General features: G+C 39.0%; 1 protein-coding gene across 6 annotated transcripts in view; it reads right to left on the bottom strand.

The window, feature by feature from the left end:
* The window catches only part of EXOC4 (exocyst complex component 4), a 797,616-nt gene that overhangs the window by 561,684 nt on the left and 219,215 nt on the right, over positions 1-16,717 (bottom strand). For all 6 annotated transcript variants that reach the window (XM_036905582.2, XM_057504775.1, XM_057504777.1 and 3 more), the window contains exons 8-9: positions 12,710-12,855; positions 6,745-6,833 (exon numbers count right to left, since the gene is read on the bottom strand). In XM_036905582.2, coding sequence (XP_036761477.2) covers positions 6,745-6,833; positions 12,710-12,855 — 235 coding nt within the window. The remainder of the gene's footprint in view (positions 1-6,744; positions 6,834-12,709; positions 12,856-16,717) is intronic.

The raw sequence follows: 16,717 nt of genomic DNA, 5'->3' as shown, positions 1-16,717 counted from the left end.
GCAGTGATAGAGGCAAGATGGAGGGGTTTGGAGTGGGAGGGAGGGCTGGATGCCCAGAGGTCAGGAAACAATGATGAGATTTGGGCAGGAGCCCTGATCTGGAAGTCAGTCACACCTGTTAGGCAGGAAAATATATATGAGCAGGGTGGCGGGGTGGAAAGAAAATAAGGCCAAGATAGCCCAGTAAAAAGACCCAGAGTTAATGAGTCACTCAGTTACAGCTCAAAAAGCCAGGAGTAACTTGTCCTGGAATGTTTGAATATTCCCCAGATAAAGGACGGTACATCAGCATAACCCATGTCTTTATTGTGTTAATCACACAGACCCAGCTCATTTTTTAACTTTACCTATAGCTGTTTTTCTCTCCTTCAGCCTTAATCAAGTGGTTTGCAACCTGGGCAACTAATTTAGCAAGCAGGCCCAGCTGTAAACAACATAGTAAAAGGCAGGAAGGATTCCATCTTAAAAATAAGATTGCATTTTAAAACCCAGGATGTTAAGAAGTAAGATTCTTAACTTACTCTTCAGCAAACAGACAATAGCACAGCCCACCTTGGGGGCTGGGCAGGCATTCTTGTTTGATATGCTCCCAGACCACGATGCCAGTATCTCAGGGAGAAATCAGAGCAGTAAATTCCTTGTGTTAAGTTAATTTTAAATATTTAGAGACTACTTAACAAGTCTGCACCCCCAGCCCTTAGTCACATTCCTGAAAAATCCTTAAAAGGGGGAAACCCCCCCAACCTTTCAGGGCACTCCTCTCTCTGAGGTTACCCACAGTTTCTAAGTGCATAACCTTTTAACTTAAAACTTTCTCTTTTCAACCCTTCAGGAAGCTCCTCTCTCTGAGGTCACCTGCACTTTCTAAGTGGGTAGACATTCTCTCTTTCAATAAAACTTAAACCTTTCAAGGCACCTCTCCTCCCTGAGGTCACCTGCTGCACCTTTTTTTCCCTTTGCATAACTTCAAATAAAACTTTTACTCTGCTTCACTACTGTGTCTCTCCCCTTCAATTCTTTGTTGCAGTGGAGACAAGGACTGAGGAAAATACACAACACTTCCCCCAACACACCTGGGCACTAAGGAGAGCATAGTTTTGACTGAGACCATCTGGGGACAGTGTGTAGGCTGAGCACAGGAAAGACTCTATGACCAAACTAGGAGACACTCAACGGAGCGCTTGAGAAATCTCAAAGCACACAAGGAGCAAAGGGAAATGGCTGCTGAAAGATCAAGGGGAATAAATACAAAAAAGCTAAGCCAAATCCCAAGATGGAGGTCCCTGGTTACCCTGAGGAGAGCCAATTCAGCGGGCCAGTAAGACTGGAGGGGAGGAGAAAATGGGAGTCTGAGAAGAGGATGCAGGTGTCCTGATTCCACAATGATACATTTTTAAAAGCATCATTTTAATTTAAAGCAATTACAGCTATTCTAATTTTTGCAGAGTCTTAATATCTAATTTTATAGTCAAAAAAATCCCCCTAAAGCAGCCAGATCTTTTAACAAAATCGATTTTTCAAATGAGAAAACTGAGGCACAGTAGGACTGACTAACCTAAGAGTGCATTTTGGTCATGAGCAGTAGTATTTTTCTTTCTTTTAAACCCCCATGAGATAATGCATTCATCAGTTATTCTCTTGAAGAATCGCACATTAAACCTGAGAAGCTATATTTAAGCTAAATGTTCATTAAAACTAATATCTTCCTAACCTATAATACGGCTGCCCAATGAAACCATAGAGAGTCTCAGAACAATAGGAAGTCTATGATTAATGCAGACACATACACAAGTTAGGTTTCCACCTGTTATCTTGTACACTTTGAAATGGCACCCCCCACCTTTTCAGCCCCATTGCCAACAGCAGACTATATAACGAACCATCTGTACCATAATAGTTAGAGCCAACTGAGATGGGTTGATGGATACCAAAGAAATCTCATTTTTTCAGTCTTTTTTCCCCTTGTGTGTTATTAGGATGAATAACATTTAAACTAAGCTTTTGTACAATTTAAGCTTTTTAATGTTACCTTAATGGTCTTTCTGGTGGATTTCCTTGTTGCTCCCCTGCAACAGAAGGAAAAGTTGACCCTCTGAAGCAAGCCACTGGAAAGCAAAGCCCACAGCTATGTGGTGTTAAGAGAAGAGACACAAATCTTCTGCCAGTCTCTTGTGATTTGACAGAACTATTCGATTATGCCTTTTCAAGGATAAGCTTGAAATGCAGATTACACTGTGATCCACAGACTCATCAGTTTAACAGAAAAACTGGAAAAGGATGGCCATTTTTAATGGAAAATAGCTGTGATCTTTCTTCCCTTTTTCCTGCTGAATGTTAAAAGCATTCATCAGACTCTTATGCTTCTGAATGAAACACCATCAAACTTTTCCGAAAACTTGTCAGCTGAGCTATTTTCTCAGCAAGCATGTGATGTGTCAGCTCATCAAAATTATTTTTTTTAATGATTACTATGACCATGATATGTTTGCTAACTACTTTTTCCCCTTGTAAGCAGAGATAAACCCTCCTATTTTGATGAATACCCGTAAGTTCAATAGTCTTGTTGCTTGAAAGTTCCATATTTCAATTAACTTTTTGAAAGATGAGAAAGTTCCTAGTTACAGTTATTCTTCAAGTAACCATCCTCACAGAATAGACTTTTCCTCTGAAACTTAGCTGGACTTTAAAATGTTTTTTGTTTATAGGCAGTAGTGTTGTGCTAGGTCAGACAGCTCAAGGGCAACATTACTACTTACTAAATTAGGTATAACTGCAGAACACAAAAACTTATCTATACAGAGCCTCTACTTTTCCTTAAACTTAAAAAGGGATGGAAACCTACAAAGTTGCTAATGGCTGTCAGTGGCCCCACCTCCTCTTGGGAGATACCCTCATTTATTACATCATTGAGTCAGTCCGTATTTACTGAATATTTATAGTAACAGGCACTGTGCTAAGCATCACAAATAAAGTCATATTTTCCCCATGAAGGTTTTAGTTTTGTGGTAACATCAAATAAGTGAGCATTAATCTACAAAACAGTGTGGAAAGTGCTTAGAAAGGGTACACGAAAGATGTGGTAGGAGCACAAAGCAGGGACCCCAACCCCAGGGAGGGGGTGAGGCTGGGTGGGGCCGTAGGCTGAGGACAGGAGGGACAAGCAGAGAGGGCTCATCAGAATGAGTGCCAATGAAGCCTAAATTGGAGCATGGAGTAGCATCCAGCCCAGGAGAGAAAGAGAATGTGTGTGAAGACTCTGCAGTGGCCATGCTAGTAATTAAACGATATCTGAAGAGAAGGCAGGACAGGTCATGTTTGTCTGGCACTTTTGTAAACACTCATAGCTTAACTCACCTAGCTTTCACAACAACCTCATGAAGAAGACAGTTATTTCCATCCCAATTTAACAATAGAGGCACAGAGGTTACAAAGCTCGTAAATGCGGAGCTAGATTTTAAACGTGAGCAATCTGCACCCAGAACCCTCTACTCTTCATTGATTTTGCTATACTGTCTTCTCCAGAGATCACAGGCCACTGGGAGTGATGGGAGGACACAGAAAAACATTCTACCTGGCTATTCTTACTATCTACCAAAAAAGAAGAAAGAATCTAGGTTCAGTCATTTATCCTTATTGAATAACTATGCTTCAATCAGAGTGTATGACAGGTGGCACTGCTGTCCCATTAATTACATGGTCTACCTTTTTGTTCCCCCAGGAAAAATGAAGTATTTATTTATTTATTTGGTTGTTAGCATCTTTTTTTATTATTAAGGTATCACTGATATACAATCCTATGAGGGTTTCACATGAGCAACATTGTGGTTACTACATTCACCCATATTATCAAGTCCACTCACACACCCCATCACAGCCACTGTCCATCAGTGTAGTAAGATGCCATAGAGTCACTACTTGTCTTCTATGTGCTGTACTACCTTCCCCGTGACCTACCTATATTGTGTGTGCTAATTATAATGCCCCTTAATCCCCTTCTCCCTCCCTCCTCCTCACCTTCCCCAACCTGTTCCCTTAGCTGCTAGTGCCCTCTTGGAGTCTGTGAGTCTGCTGCTGTTGCGTTTCGCTTTGTTCTTATACTCCACAAATGAGTGAGATCATTTGGTATTGGTCTTTATACGCCTGGCTTATTTCACTGAGCATAATACCCTCTAGCTTCATTCACGTTGTTGCAAATGGTAGGATTTGTTTTCTTCTTATGGCTGAATAATATTCCATTGTATGTATGTACCACATCTTCTTTATCCATTCATCTACTGATGGACACTTGGGTTGCTTCCATTTCTTGGCTATTGTAAATAGCGCTGTGATAAACACAGGGGTGCATATGTCTTTTTGAATCTGGGATCCTACATTCTTTGGGTAAATTCCTAGGAGTGGAATTCCTGGGTCAAATGGTATTTCTACTTTTAGTTTCGGAGGAATCTCCATATTGATTTCCACAACAGTTGAACTAGTTTACATTCCCACCAGCAGTGTAGGAGGGTTCCCCTTTCTCCACATCCTTGCCAGCATTTATTGTTCCCAGTTTTTTGGATGTTGGCTATCCTAACTGATGAGATGATATCTCATTGTGGTTTTAATTTGCATTTCCCTGATAATTAGTAATGTGGAGCATCTTTTCATGTGCTTGTCATCTGAATTTCTTCTTTGGAGAAGTGTTTGTTCATATCCTCTGCCAATTTTTTAATGGGTTATTTGCTTTTTGGGTGTTGAGGCATGTGAATTCTTTATATATTTTGGATGTTACATGGTCTACCTTTTGATCTTTAAGTGTCAACTGAAACTATGGTTGTGGGATGTTGAGAGGGGAGGTATGGGGACAGGGGGCATACGGGAACTCTCTGCACCTCCCACTCAGTATTGCTATGAACCTAACGCTGTTCTAAAAGCTTTAGTTTATTACTTTTTAAGAAAATGAGATGATCAGGATTCAAGCTAAAAAGAAAGAGAAAAATTATAATAGCTTTGTTTGTCCCCATTAAAGGAATCTGATATACTAGAATCTAAGTATAAAGAAATTATGGAGATAAATTTAAATTATTTCTTAAGCCAATTCTGAAATTAAAATTAGGACACTGTGAGTATGGAAGTTATCTCTAATGCAAGATGACTGACTAAGCTTCCCTAAGTGGCAGTTCAAGTAAGATCAATCCTTTAAGAATGTTCTGTTATCAGCATTTTCTTCTAAGCTTTGCAGTCCTCCTGGGAGGCAGCTGTCTGCTAGAACCTGGGTCACCCGCCCCTTTTACCCCCTCCCTGACCAGAGAGTCAGTCATTCTGTCATTTGCTCCCATTCTAACTACTCTCTGCACTCCTGCACTTCAAGACTCCAAAATGCATACTTCAGGTTTTCCCCATGTATAGCAAGCAACACTTCAAAATTAAATAAAATGTTGGTAGACTAATCTCCTTTTCCTTCTAACTTCAAACATTTCTAGTCTTTTAGTTCTATTTATGTGTGTGTGCTATCGAATTATTACTGTGATACATAACTATGAGGGAGCATAGCAGGATCTTTGGGAAAATGTACAAGTATTTAGATTAATAATGAAGGTGAAGGTAGGAATGACTAGGCAGTAGTCTTTAAATCCAAAAAGGCTGGTGGATTACTTTATAATATTTTGATGTAGAATTATGATGAGTCTTAAAAACTAAATACTCAATTGGGAAGGCTAGTCACTACAAAATATTCTAAGCGCCCCCAAGGCATCAACAGTGAAAGTGATGCTACCCATTCCTCATGGAGAAAGCCCGAGTTCTAAAATAACTTAGATCGATCATTCTTTCCCTTCTCTCAGCTCCTCTGCCATTTTATGCATACTATCTACATGGCTGTTAGCATTTCCTTCTTGATACTGTTACTGATATTCGTGCTGTACTTTTATAACTGTATCTTAAGGCTTTCTCTTTCATTTCCTTGTACTCGATTTCCTTTGCTTCCAATGCCTAAGATGACTTGACAAGCCCTCATGGATCTTTCTTAATTGATCATATTCACCATGATTAGCAGCCTTTTTGTCAAAGAAGAAAATGTTATTAGTTTGATTTTTGATCCGACTAAATTTACCTCTAATTATTTTCTTAAATATTTTCTTCTGCAGAAAACTTTTCTTTTTAATTTTAGTATAATTGCCTATAACATAATGATTCAACACTAACATACATTATGAAATGCTCACCACATTTAGTGTAGTTACCTATCCCCATATGGAGACTACAATTCTTTAGTAACCATATATGGATATTAAATACCTGTGTATCAAAGCTAATATTGATTAGACATACTAACTAGAGGCATCCTTCTTCCCTTCAATGGCAGAGGCTGCATTTGCCCCTTCCCCAATCTTAGGCATTCCTTCCATACCCCAGAAGGTATTGAAAACAATAATCAAAAGCAACAGTAACAGCCACTGAACACTGGTATTCCTTTAGACTGCGACTGGACGCACATTTGCCACCTTTAAGCAAGAGGAGGCTGATTCCACTCTTTTTGCCTAGAGTTCCCACCTGAATGGCAGCAGGCCTATAAATCCTGTGGCCATAGTAACAGTTTTAGCTACTTGGCAGCAGATGCTGGGAAATGATAGAAGAAACAGATTATCAAATGTTTAAATCTTTGTTGTCTTAAAGGAAATCTGTGAATACAGACCTCCAATTCACATGCTATAAATGCTTTCAGATCTTCCTCCAGAAAACTCGCTTTTCCGGAGCTCAGTCACCCACCTTGAAGTTCTCCACTCCGACTGTAGAGCTCCCTTCTCTGCTCTCGCAGATAGGCACTCATGCTGATGGCATGGGAGGAGGATTCGAACCTGCAATGAAACGCACGGTAAACAAATGGTTCCATGGAAACGGAGGGTATCGGCAATGTAGTGTAAAAGAACCCTACTCTAGTGGGTGATGTCCCTCGTGTTCCACAACAAGACCCTCTGCTGTTCCACGGCAGGGCCAAGGCAGGCTGCCAAACACTATTCTGGGCTAACAGTCCTTTACAACAGCATCTGGGGCTTTTGCTCATTGTCCATTTCTCCTAATACAGCTCTGGTCTGTTGCAACCTTCTTTTGCCTTCAGATCCTTTGCCAGGATACCTAATGCAAAGCAACAAGAATATCCTATAAAGACACTCTAATTTTGCTGCTATCCAGTCAAAAGCCTCAGTGACTGCTAGCTGCCACCCTAAAACAACTAGCCCCTCAAAACAGACATCATGTCTTCTTAACTCCCGCAGTTAGAGGACAAGAACAAAGGGGATGCTAGACATTCCACTGAATCACTACACTGAAGCCACAGGGCATCTACAGTCTCTCCTTAAAAGTCCTCAAAAACAATGGTTTCTAAATAGCTGCCAGGATTGCAACCTACCACCTATCATGCAGAATACTCTCCAAAATTCCAAGCTACAAAATGTTGTTCACACCTACCCAGGAACCGTTTCAGAGCTGAGAGACATGGAGCATAGGCTCATGACAGAACAGATCTCTAAAAGCTAGAATAAGGAATAAAAAAAGAAAAACAGTCTTAAGAGAAACATGTAGGTAAAGAAAAAGAAGAAGAAAAATCATGACTATATCAAAAGGTAAATCCTTTGATGTGCTAAAAAATGCCATTTCAAACCTCAGATTTTCAAAAGTCAGAAATAACAGGTTGACAGGAGAAATCCTTCTAGGAATCACTGCCAGTACGGGGTAAACAGCAACATAATGGAAGAGCAACAGGGTAATGGGATGGGTTTCTGGGAACAAGGAGGGAATGCCACGATTTTCTTAATTATGCCTTCTTAATCCGTTCTTTGACAAGGAAGATGAATGAGAGTGAGTCAAAGGGAAACACTTTGGGTTACCTGATCCTCTCTCTGCACCCTGCCAAGACCCAAGAGGGCACTAACAGTCTGAAGGAGGCGAAGTGTGCAGTACTTCAGATGAGCCACCTGCCAGCCAAGTGCAGAAAAGAAGCCCCTGACCTCCAAAAGCAAGCTGGCATCTATTGATCAGAAATAGCAAGGAAAAAAAAAACCTCTTGAGCAAAGAATAGAGAGGCAGACATTATACAATAAGAGAGAACTTAAAACACACTTAATTAACCCTGGCTAGGGGCAGCTAAAGAGAGTAATAATGTCCTTCATGGATGTGATAAAAACAGATTACAGCTTGCTAAAATCTTAATCCTTTATGACCCGATATGTTTTGGCTACTCAGGAATCTTTTTAATGTTTGTAACAAGGCACAGACTGATATAATTTTACAGTAAAAAAGGCACCAGAGGTGATTCAGTCTCACTTCCTTGTTTTACAGCCACAGGCACTGAGGCCTGCTAATAGGCTGTGGATTCTCTCATAGCTCATTAATGGGAGAACCAAGACTAGAAACAGGCAAATCTGTAATAATAGCCTAATTCTGTGTAGGTGAGGAGTTTTTATTACTGCGCAATAATAATAAATAGGTAACGATTACTTAATTTCATTTATTCATTTCCAACAATTTTTATGCTTTCCAATACCTCAGTTTCAGGACTGTCTAAAATGTTTGAAAATGTGTATGTGGTCTGAGGTTGAAATTAGGGTAATGGTTGAAAGCAGGAAATCTAAATCCCCTGAAACCTACTTTCTATAATACACCTAGATTTAGGATAGTAAGTTGCACAGGGGTAAAAAGAAAAAAAGGAAGGAAGAAGGGGAACCCTCCTACACTGCTGGTGGGAATGTAAATTAGTTCAACCACTGTGGAAAGCAGTATGGAGGTTCCTCAAAAAGCTCAAAATAGAAATACCATTTGACCCAGGAATTCCACTTCTAGGAATTTACCCTAAGAATGCAGCAGCCCAGTTTGAATAAGACAGATGCACCCCTATGTTTATCACAGCACTATATACAATAGCCAAGAAATGGAAGCAACCTAAGTGTCCATCAGTAGATGAATGGATAAAGAAGATCTGGTACATATACACAATGGAATATTGTTCAGCCATTAGAAGAAAACAAATCCTACCATTTGCAACAACATGGATGGAGCTAGAGGGTATTATGCTCAGTGAAATAAGCCAGGTGGAGAAAGACAAGTATCAGATGATTTCACTCATCTGTGGAGTATAAGAACAAAGGTAAAACTAAAGGAACAAATGGCAGCAGACTCACAGAACCCAAGAATGGACTAACAGTTACGAAAGGGAAAGGGACTGGGGAGGACGGGTGGGAAGGGAGGGATAAGGGTGGGGAAAAAGAAAGGGGGCCTTACGATTAGCATGTATAATGTGGGGGGGGGGCACAGGGAGGGCTGTGCAACACAGAGAAGACAAGTAGTGAGTCTACTGCATCTTACTACGCTGATGGACAGTGACTGTAATGGGGTGTGTGGGGGGGACTTGGTGAAGGGGGGAATCTAGTAAACATAATGTTCTTCATGTAATTGTAGATTAATGATAACAAAATGAATTTTAAAAAAAGGAAGGAAGATAGGAAGGGAGGGAAAGGGAAAATAAAGGCCTATGGGTTAGGTAACATCTGAGACAGCCTTAGTTGCCTCAATCAGCCATCTTCTCCTTCTGCCATCTGGCTTGTGGGCTGGCCTGGCCTCCATTGTACCGGGGCGTTTTACTTCTTTGCTCCCTCTTCAATCAGCAGTGTGCTCAGAGAAAGTGGCTCCCTCTCCAGCTCAAGGCCTGTCATCAGAGGTGACGCTAACTGGTTCAACACCATCACCGTGGTCTGCTTCCCCTTGCCAGTGACTGGCTTAGCAGCAGACATAAAACCTGACCTTGGAATCTGAGGAAAACTTACAAAGGGGCTTTGTCACTGGCAGAAATGATTAATAAATAATAATTAATTGTTGATAAAAAGTATTTGAAATGATATAACTGCTTTGGAAGGCAGTTTGGCAGAGTCTTATAATCTTACCACATATCCAGTAGTCACTCCGCTAGGTATTTATCAAAATGAGTTGAAAACTTACAACCAGACAAAAACTTGTACATGCATATTGACAGCACCTTTATTCATAACTGCCAGAGGCTGGAAGCAACCAAGTTATCTTTCAATAGGTGAATGGAAAAAACAGACTGCAGTGCTCCCACACAGTGAAATACTATTTAGCAATACAAAGAGGTGATCCATCAAGCCACAAAAGAACATGGAAGAATTTTACATGCATATTGCTAAGTGAAAGAAACCAATGTGAAAAAGCTACATACTGCATAATTCCAACTGTAAGACATTCTAAACAAATAACCCAATCAAAAAATGGGAGGAGGACCTGAACAAATATGTCTCCAAAGAAAAAATTCAGGTGGCCAAGAAGCACATGAAAAGGTGCTCCACATCACTAGTCATCAGGGAAATGCAAACTAAAACCACAATGAGCTATCATCTCACACCAGTTAGAATGGCCACTATCCAAAAGACAAGAAATAACAAATGCTGGCAAGGGTGCAGAGAAATAGAAACCCTCCTACACTCTTGGTAGGACTCCAAATGGGTGTAACTGCTGTGGAAAGAAGTTTGAAGGATCTTCAAAAAACTAAAAAGAGAAATACCATTTGACCCAGTAATTCCACTCCTAGGAATCTACCTGAAGAAAACAAAATCCCTGATTTGAAAAGTTATATGCACCCTTATGTTTATCGCTGCACTGTTTGCAACAGCCAAAATATGGAAGCAATTTAAGTGTCCATCAATACATGAATGGATAAAGAAGATATGGTACATATACACAATGGAATATTATTCAGCCATAAAAAAAGAAATACTGTCATTTGCAACAACATGGATGGATCTAGAAAGTATTATGCTCAGTGAAATAAGACAGGCAGAGAAAGACAAAAACCATATGGCTTCACTTATTTGTGGAGTATAAAAACAAAGCAAAACAGAAGGAACAAAACATCATTAGACTCACAGAGTGAGTGACTAGTGGTTGCCAAGGGGGAGGAGACTGGGTGGGGAGGGGGGAGAGGGAGGGGGGCTGTTGAACCACTGTGATGTACATTTGATTTTTTTTAAAAAAGACATTCTAGAAGAGATAAAACTATAGAGACAGTAAAAAGAACAGTGACTGTCAGGGGCTCAGTGGATGGGGAGAAGAGGGAGGAATGAGTAAGTAGAAAATGGGATGTTTGGAGTAGTGAAAATATTCTGTATGATACTCTAATGGAGCATATATGACATTATGCATTTCTCAAAACCCAGAGAATTGTATAACACAAAGCCAGAACCCTAATGTAAACAAGGAACTTCAGCTAATAATGCATCAGTATCAGTTCATCAATTATTTTAGAAATGTACCATACTAATGCAAGATATTGCTAAAAGGAGAAACTATAAGGAAGGGGGATGTTAAAGGAACTCTGTACAGTCTGACCAATTTTCCTGTAAACTGTAAAGTGGTATAAAAAATAGCCTAATAATTAAAAAAAAGATTTGCAGGAAAAATAACACCTTTTCCTTGGCATTACCATTTTTGTCAGAGTGGAACTGATGGCAGAGAAATGAAAGTGCTGGGTCCTTGATGATACTGAACTGGTGAATTAAGGAATCCTCTACATTCATCCTTATTGTGTGAGATAACAACTTCCCTACAGTTTCATTTCTTTCATTTGGGGAATCAATGTTACTTGCAGACTAAAGATATTTTAACTGAGAGAACATCTAACCTCTGAATAAAACTGTACAAAAAAAAGAACACATTCAATAAGCAGAATGGATTTAATCCAATGCAGGATTAAATCTCTTCTCCTTGAGACGAGATACTGGAGCTTCACCTATTCAAAAATAATGAATTCAAAATACTACAGTAGTACTTTTGTAGTCACTTTACATGCTTAGATTTACAGATACAACTTCTTAAGTATCCTTAACTCCCAGAAGAACACATAGGTCTGCCAAGATTTAAAGCCACTTCTCTTACTTGCTGGCTGTGTGAACTTCCATAAATTACTTAACTTCTCTTGTGCCCCAAGTTTTTTGCATGTGTAAATGAAGATTAAAAATAGAATGATGCCCATAAGGTGGTAGTAACCAAATGAGAGAATCCATGAAAATGGCTGAATGCTGTGCCCAGCACTTAGTAAGATTTCAGCATTAGCCCTACTGCTGCCAAAATCTGACATAATCTGAATTAGATTATGTTTGAGATAATTCTGAGTACCAGGTACCTAGTAACTGCTCAGTCAGTGGTAGGTATTATTATTATCATTACTGTCAATTAACTACTAGCTGTTACCAAGTGACATACACATAGGGTACATAACATGGTGGAGAATTTCCAGATTGTTCCTTTATTAAATCAAAATCTAATACCACTTAGATAGGGAGATTTGCATAACTTTATTAACAAAGGTTGTTTCTTGGCACTTCAGGGTTTTCAAAGGCTGAAATTTTTCATTTCCTTTCATTTCACATGAAATTCCCCAGAAACAACTAGAGAGGTTCATTTCCCTTCATTTTATATAAAACTCCCCAGAAACAAACTCCAGAAATTATTAGAAGTTCTAGATAGTTCAGTAACCATATTCCCAAACAGCTGCTTCTCCTTATAGAGAACAAGAGTACACAAAATTGAATATATGTTCACTTGCTTTAAATTATTTCAAATCAACTTTAACTGGGTGAAATATTGACTGTCAATAAAGTAGAAAGCCATGCTACTTGGATCTAACACTTCTTGATACCTGCTATCTTACCAGCAGGGAGATACTTACTTGAAAAGAGAATTCTTGGGCCTTTGAGGTTTCTTCTTGGCAAAAAAGGCTGCAAACTCTCGTCCAGTGCTAGCATAACTTAGTTGAGCCGATGGTTCAGAGGCTGTACGAGTATTTTTCATGTCCAAGTACTCAGTCAACAGCATCTGTACAATCAGATAAACATTTACTGTATACATTTATGATGTGCTTGAAAAATAATTTTTAAATCATGAAAACCTAATTCTAAAATGTCATCCTTGACATTCAGAATTATGTTATTTTAGCTATTCATGTCTAGTTGTAGACCTGAAGAAAGACTCATTAGAGGCAGAAAGTCATCTATTTGCTATCTATTCCTAAAACTGGGAACAGTGTATTTGAACATGGGGGTAAAGGGAACGGTCTGAGGGCCTACTATGTGCCAGGCCCTGTGCTGAGTGAGTTGGTTAATCTTCTCCTTTGGTCATAACTAAATCCTCATTATCCCATTAGAGCAGCATCAGCAGCTATGCCTTCACTGAGGGTTTACTAGTTCCCTGTAAGAGGCTAATCCATTTAGATGTATTATCTCATTTAAACCACAAAATTTTATCAGATAAATTCTCAGATTATAGATAAGGAAATGAGGCTCATCAGTAGGCTCAGGAGTTGCAAAGTGAACCTGATGGTCTTACTCTGGAGGTGGTGCCTTAGCATTCATTCTAACAGGACAACAGATGAGCATCTAACAAACCTGCTGAGAAGTACTGTGGGCTAAGAGGTCCTGACCTACACACCATTTCTAGGACCACTACTCATCTTAAGAACTTTGAAGCAAGAAAAGTGACAGGTTTTTTTTTTATCACAGCTTCCAGTGGGCCATGCTTATAAAATCAACCCACTTTAGAGCCTCAGGAGTGGGGCCTGTGCTAGAATCAGTGGTTCTATTTCTAAGACAAGCGTTCTAAAAAGTTCCCCACTGTTGTGAAAGAAAATAACGGACCTGGAACAGAGATCACCATGGTTCCTGAGGATATCTAACTGGGACTAAAGTATATCAATTCATTTCTATTAACTACTGACCATACTTAACACTTTAATATAACCACATGGTATATAGTACATGTAAGCCAGCAATACTACCCATGACCAAAGTAAAAGCTTTTCAAAGAGTCAGGGTTCCATTCATTCCTGCATGCATGTATATATTCATTCATTCAATGATTCAATAAAGATTTGAAAGCCATATTAAGTATTATCAAGAAAGATTTATGAAGCACTCAGGAACACGATATTGCCCCAAATAAAATTTAAAGCCAAGGATGTCCCTGTTACACACACATACACATTACTGAGTAGTTATCAAATGTCAGACATTTCAGAAACATGATTTTATTCAATCCTCAAATATATGAAGTAAGTTACTATCTGCACTTTAAAGACAAGAAAACTGAGAAGTAGTGGTATTAAGAAACTAACCTGTGCCCTTGTCTAGCTTGGATTAACACATAGTCTACAGGCACACACCTGATCATCTACATTTGCTCTCTTACAACACTAAACTATGTTTTCTACCTTTATCTTGTATCTACCTACCACTTCAGCATTTTATTAAAAATAATAATAAAGAGAGAAATATGGTATCCACATATAAATCAAGTATAAAAATCAAATGAGCATTCATATTTGAACTGACTGTTTATAGTTCATAATGCATGAGCAAAACCAAAAGTTTCTGTGATGACTGCCCTTGTACTGCTCACCATGTAACTTATTCAATATGTAAGAATTTGTTCTCCATGTAAGAACTTGTTTGTTATGCTTCAGAAGATTGGAGACTGACGAAAATTAGGCTTGGGGTGGATTAATGACTGTGCATTGAGCATTGACTCCCCTATACAGAATTTTATTGTTGTTAACAACCATTTGATCAATAAATATGAGAGATGCCCTCACAACAACAACAACAACAACAAAAAAAAAAGTACACACTTCCAACTGTAAAATAAATAAGTAACCGGGATGTAATGTATAGCATAAGGAATATAGTCAAAATATGGTAACAACTTGGTATGGTGATAGCTGGTACCTAGAATCATCATGTATATAAATGTTGAATCACTGTGTTATACACCTGAAACTAATGTAATGTAATACTGTGTGTCAACTACCCTTCAATAAAAAATAATTATCAAAAAAAAAAAAAAAAAAAAACTAACCTGTATGTACCATAGGGCAGGAATTGATGGGAAATCTCTGTACCATCTGCTCAATTTCACTGTAAACTTTAAGCTGGTCTTAAAAAAACATCAATTTTTTAAAAAGACACTGGCCTGAGGTCTTATAATCACAGAACAACAGGCTAGGATTTCAAGCCAGGTTGAGTTGACTCCAGAGCATGTGCTTTTCCCTATGTCACTCTACCCTCACTAAAGGCCTAAGAACTGCCAATGAGAGTAGCTTGGGTGGCAGTAATTATTTATTTCATTTTCTGTACCGAAGAGATTTCACTGGGAAACTATAAAACATGTTTACAGATTGGTCCACTTTTTTCTCTATTTATTTACCAAGCTGCTGGAATATTATTCAGGATGGTGATGAAGTACTATAATGACAAATAGTATCTCTCCTAATACATCACCCCAACTGCCCAATAGTCAGGGAGAATATTGAACTGGGTCTCTACTCCAGGAAACTCAACTGAGGGGCTCAATTATTTTGTAGATTTGGCACTGATACTAATGTAGTTTGCAGGAATCTGTCATCAAACGTCTAGTTACTAGACAACTAGTAAACCAGAACAGAATTTCAAACTCAAGTAACAGAGAAAAATGTCTATAAATGCACTGCTTTCACTCAAGTTTCACTTTGGTTTTAATACCAAAATTATGTCAGAAATATATTTCTACCAGAGTATGAAGATACCCTAAACCCACTAATTGTTTGAGGTACTGTACAATGAAATACTCACTGGCCAAGGCCTAACTGAACAGCACCCTTAAAACTCAGGTATTTTAAGATCACGCTCCTTTTCTCCACACAAACAAAGTGTCCTTAGTGATTCCCTCTCGGTATTGTTGTTAGGCCATCCCTATGTGCTGGCTTTTCCCTTCCCTCCTTCAGACGTGTAGTTTTTGCACCTTCTCAGCAAAAATATTGCTTTGGCCCTCATGCTCCAGCTACTGTATTTCCCTTTTGTCTTTAGGTTTCAAGCTTCAAAAACCAGCGTTTACATGCCATACATTCACTGGCAAAATCAACCCTAAATTCTGATGCCTAAATCAACTCCCCATAAAACCAGAAATTCCTTGAGTTTTCTTTGTTGGTAGTTTTTTTTTATTAAGGCATCATTGATATACAATCCTATAAAGGTTTTACATGAGCAGCATTGTGGTTATTACATTCACCCGTATTATCAAGTCCCCCACACACACTCCACTGCATTCACTGTTCATCAGCATAGTAAGATGCTATAGTCACTACTTGTCTTCTCTGTACTATATATACTGCCTTCCCAATGACCTCCCGACATTATGCGTGCTAATCATGCCCCTTAATCCCATTCTCCCAGCCTCCCCCACCGAACCTCCCCATCTCCCTCCTTTTGGTAACCACTAGTCCCTTCTTGGAGTCTGTGAGTCTGCTGCTGTTTTGTTTCTTCAGTTTTGCTTTGTTGTTATACTCCACAAATGAGGGAAATCATTTGGTACTGGTCTTTCTCTGCCTGGCTTATTTCACTGAGCGTAATACCCTCTAGCTCCATCCATGTTGTTGCAAATGGTAGGATTTGTTTTCTTCTTATGGCTAAATAATGATCCATTGTGTATTGTACCACATCTTCTTTATCCATTCATTTACTGATGGACACTTAGGTTGCTTCCATATTTTGGCTATTGTAAATAGTGCTGCGATAAACAGAGAGGTGCATACGCCTTTTTGAATCTGGGATTTTGTTTTCTTTGGGTAAATTCCCAGGAGTAAAATTCCTGGGTCAAATGGTATTTCTATTTTTAGTTTTTTGAGGGACCTCCACATTGCTTTCCACAA

The sequence above is a fragment of the Manis pentadactyla genome, chromosome 7, assembly GCF_030020395.1.
Source record: "Manis pentadactyla isolate mManPen7 chromosome 7, mManPen7.hap1, whole genome shotgun sequence".
NCBI lineage: Eukaryota > Metazoa > Chordata > Mammalia > Pholidota > Manidae > Manis > Manis pentadactyla.
This window is presented reverse-complemented; position numbering and strand designations above follow the sequence as displayed.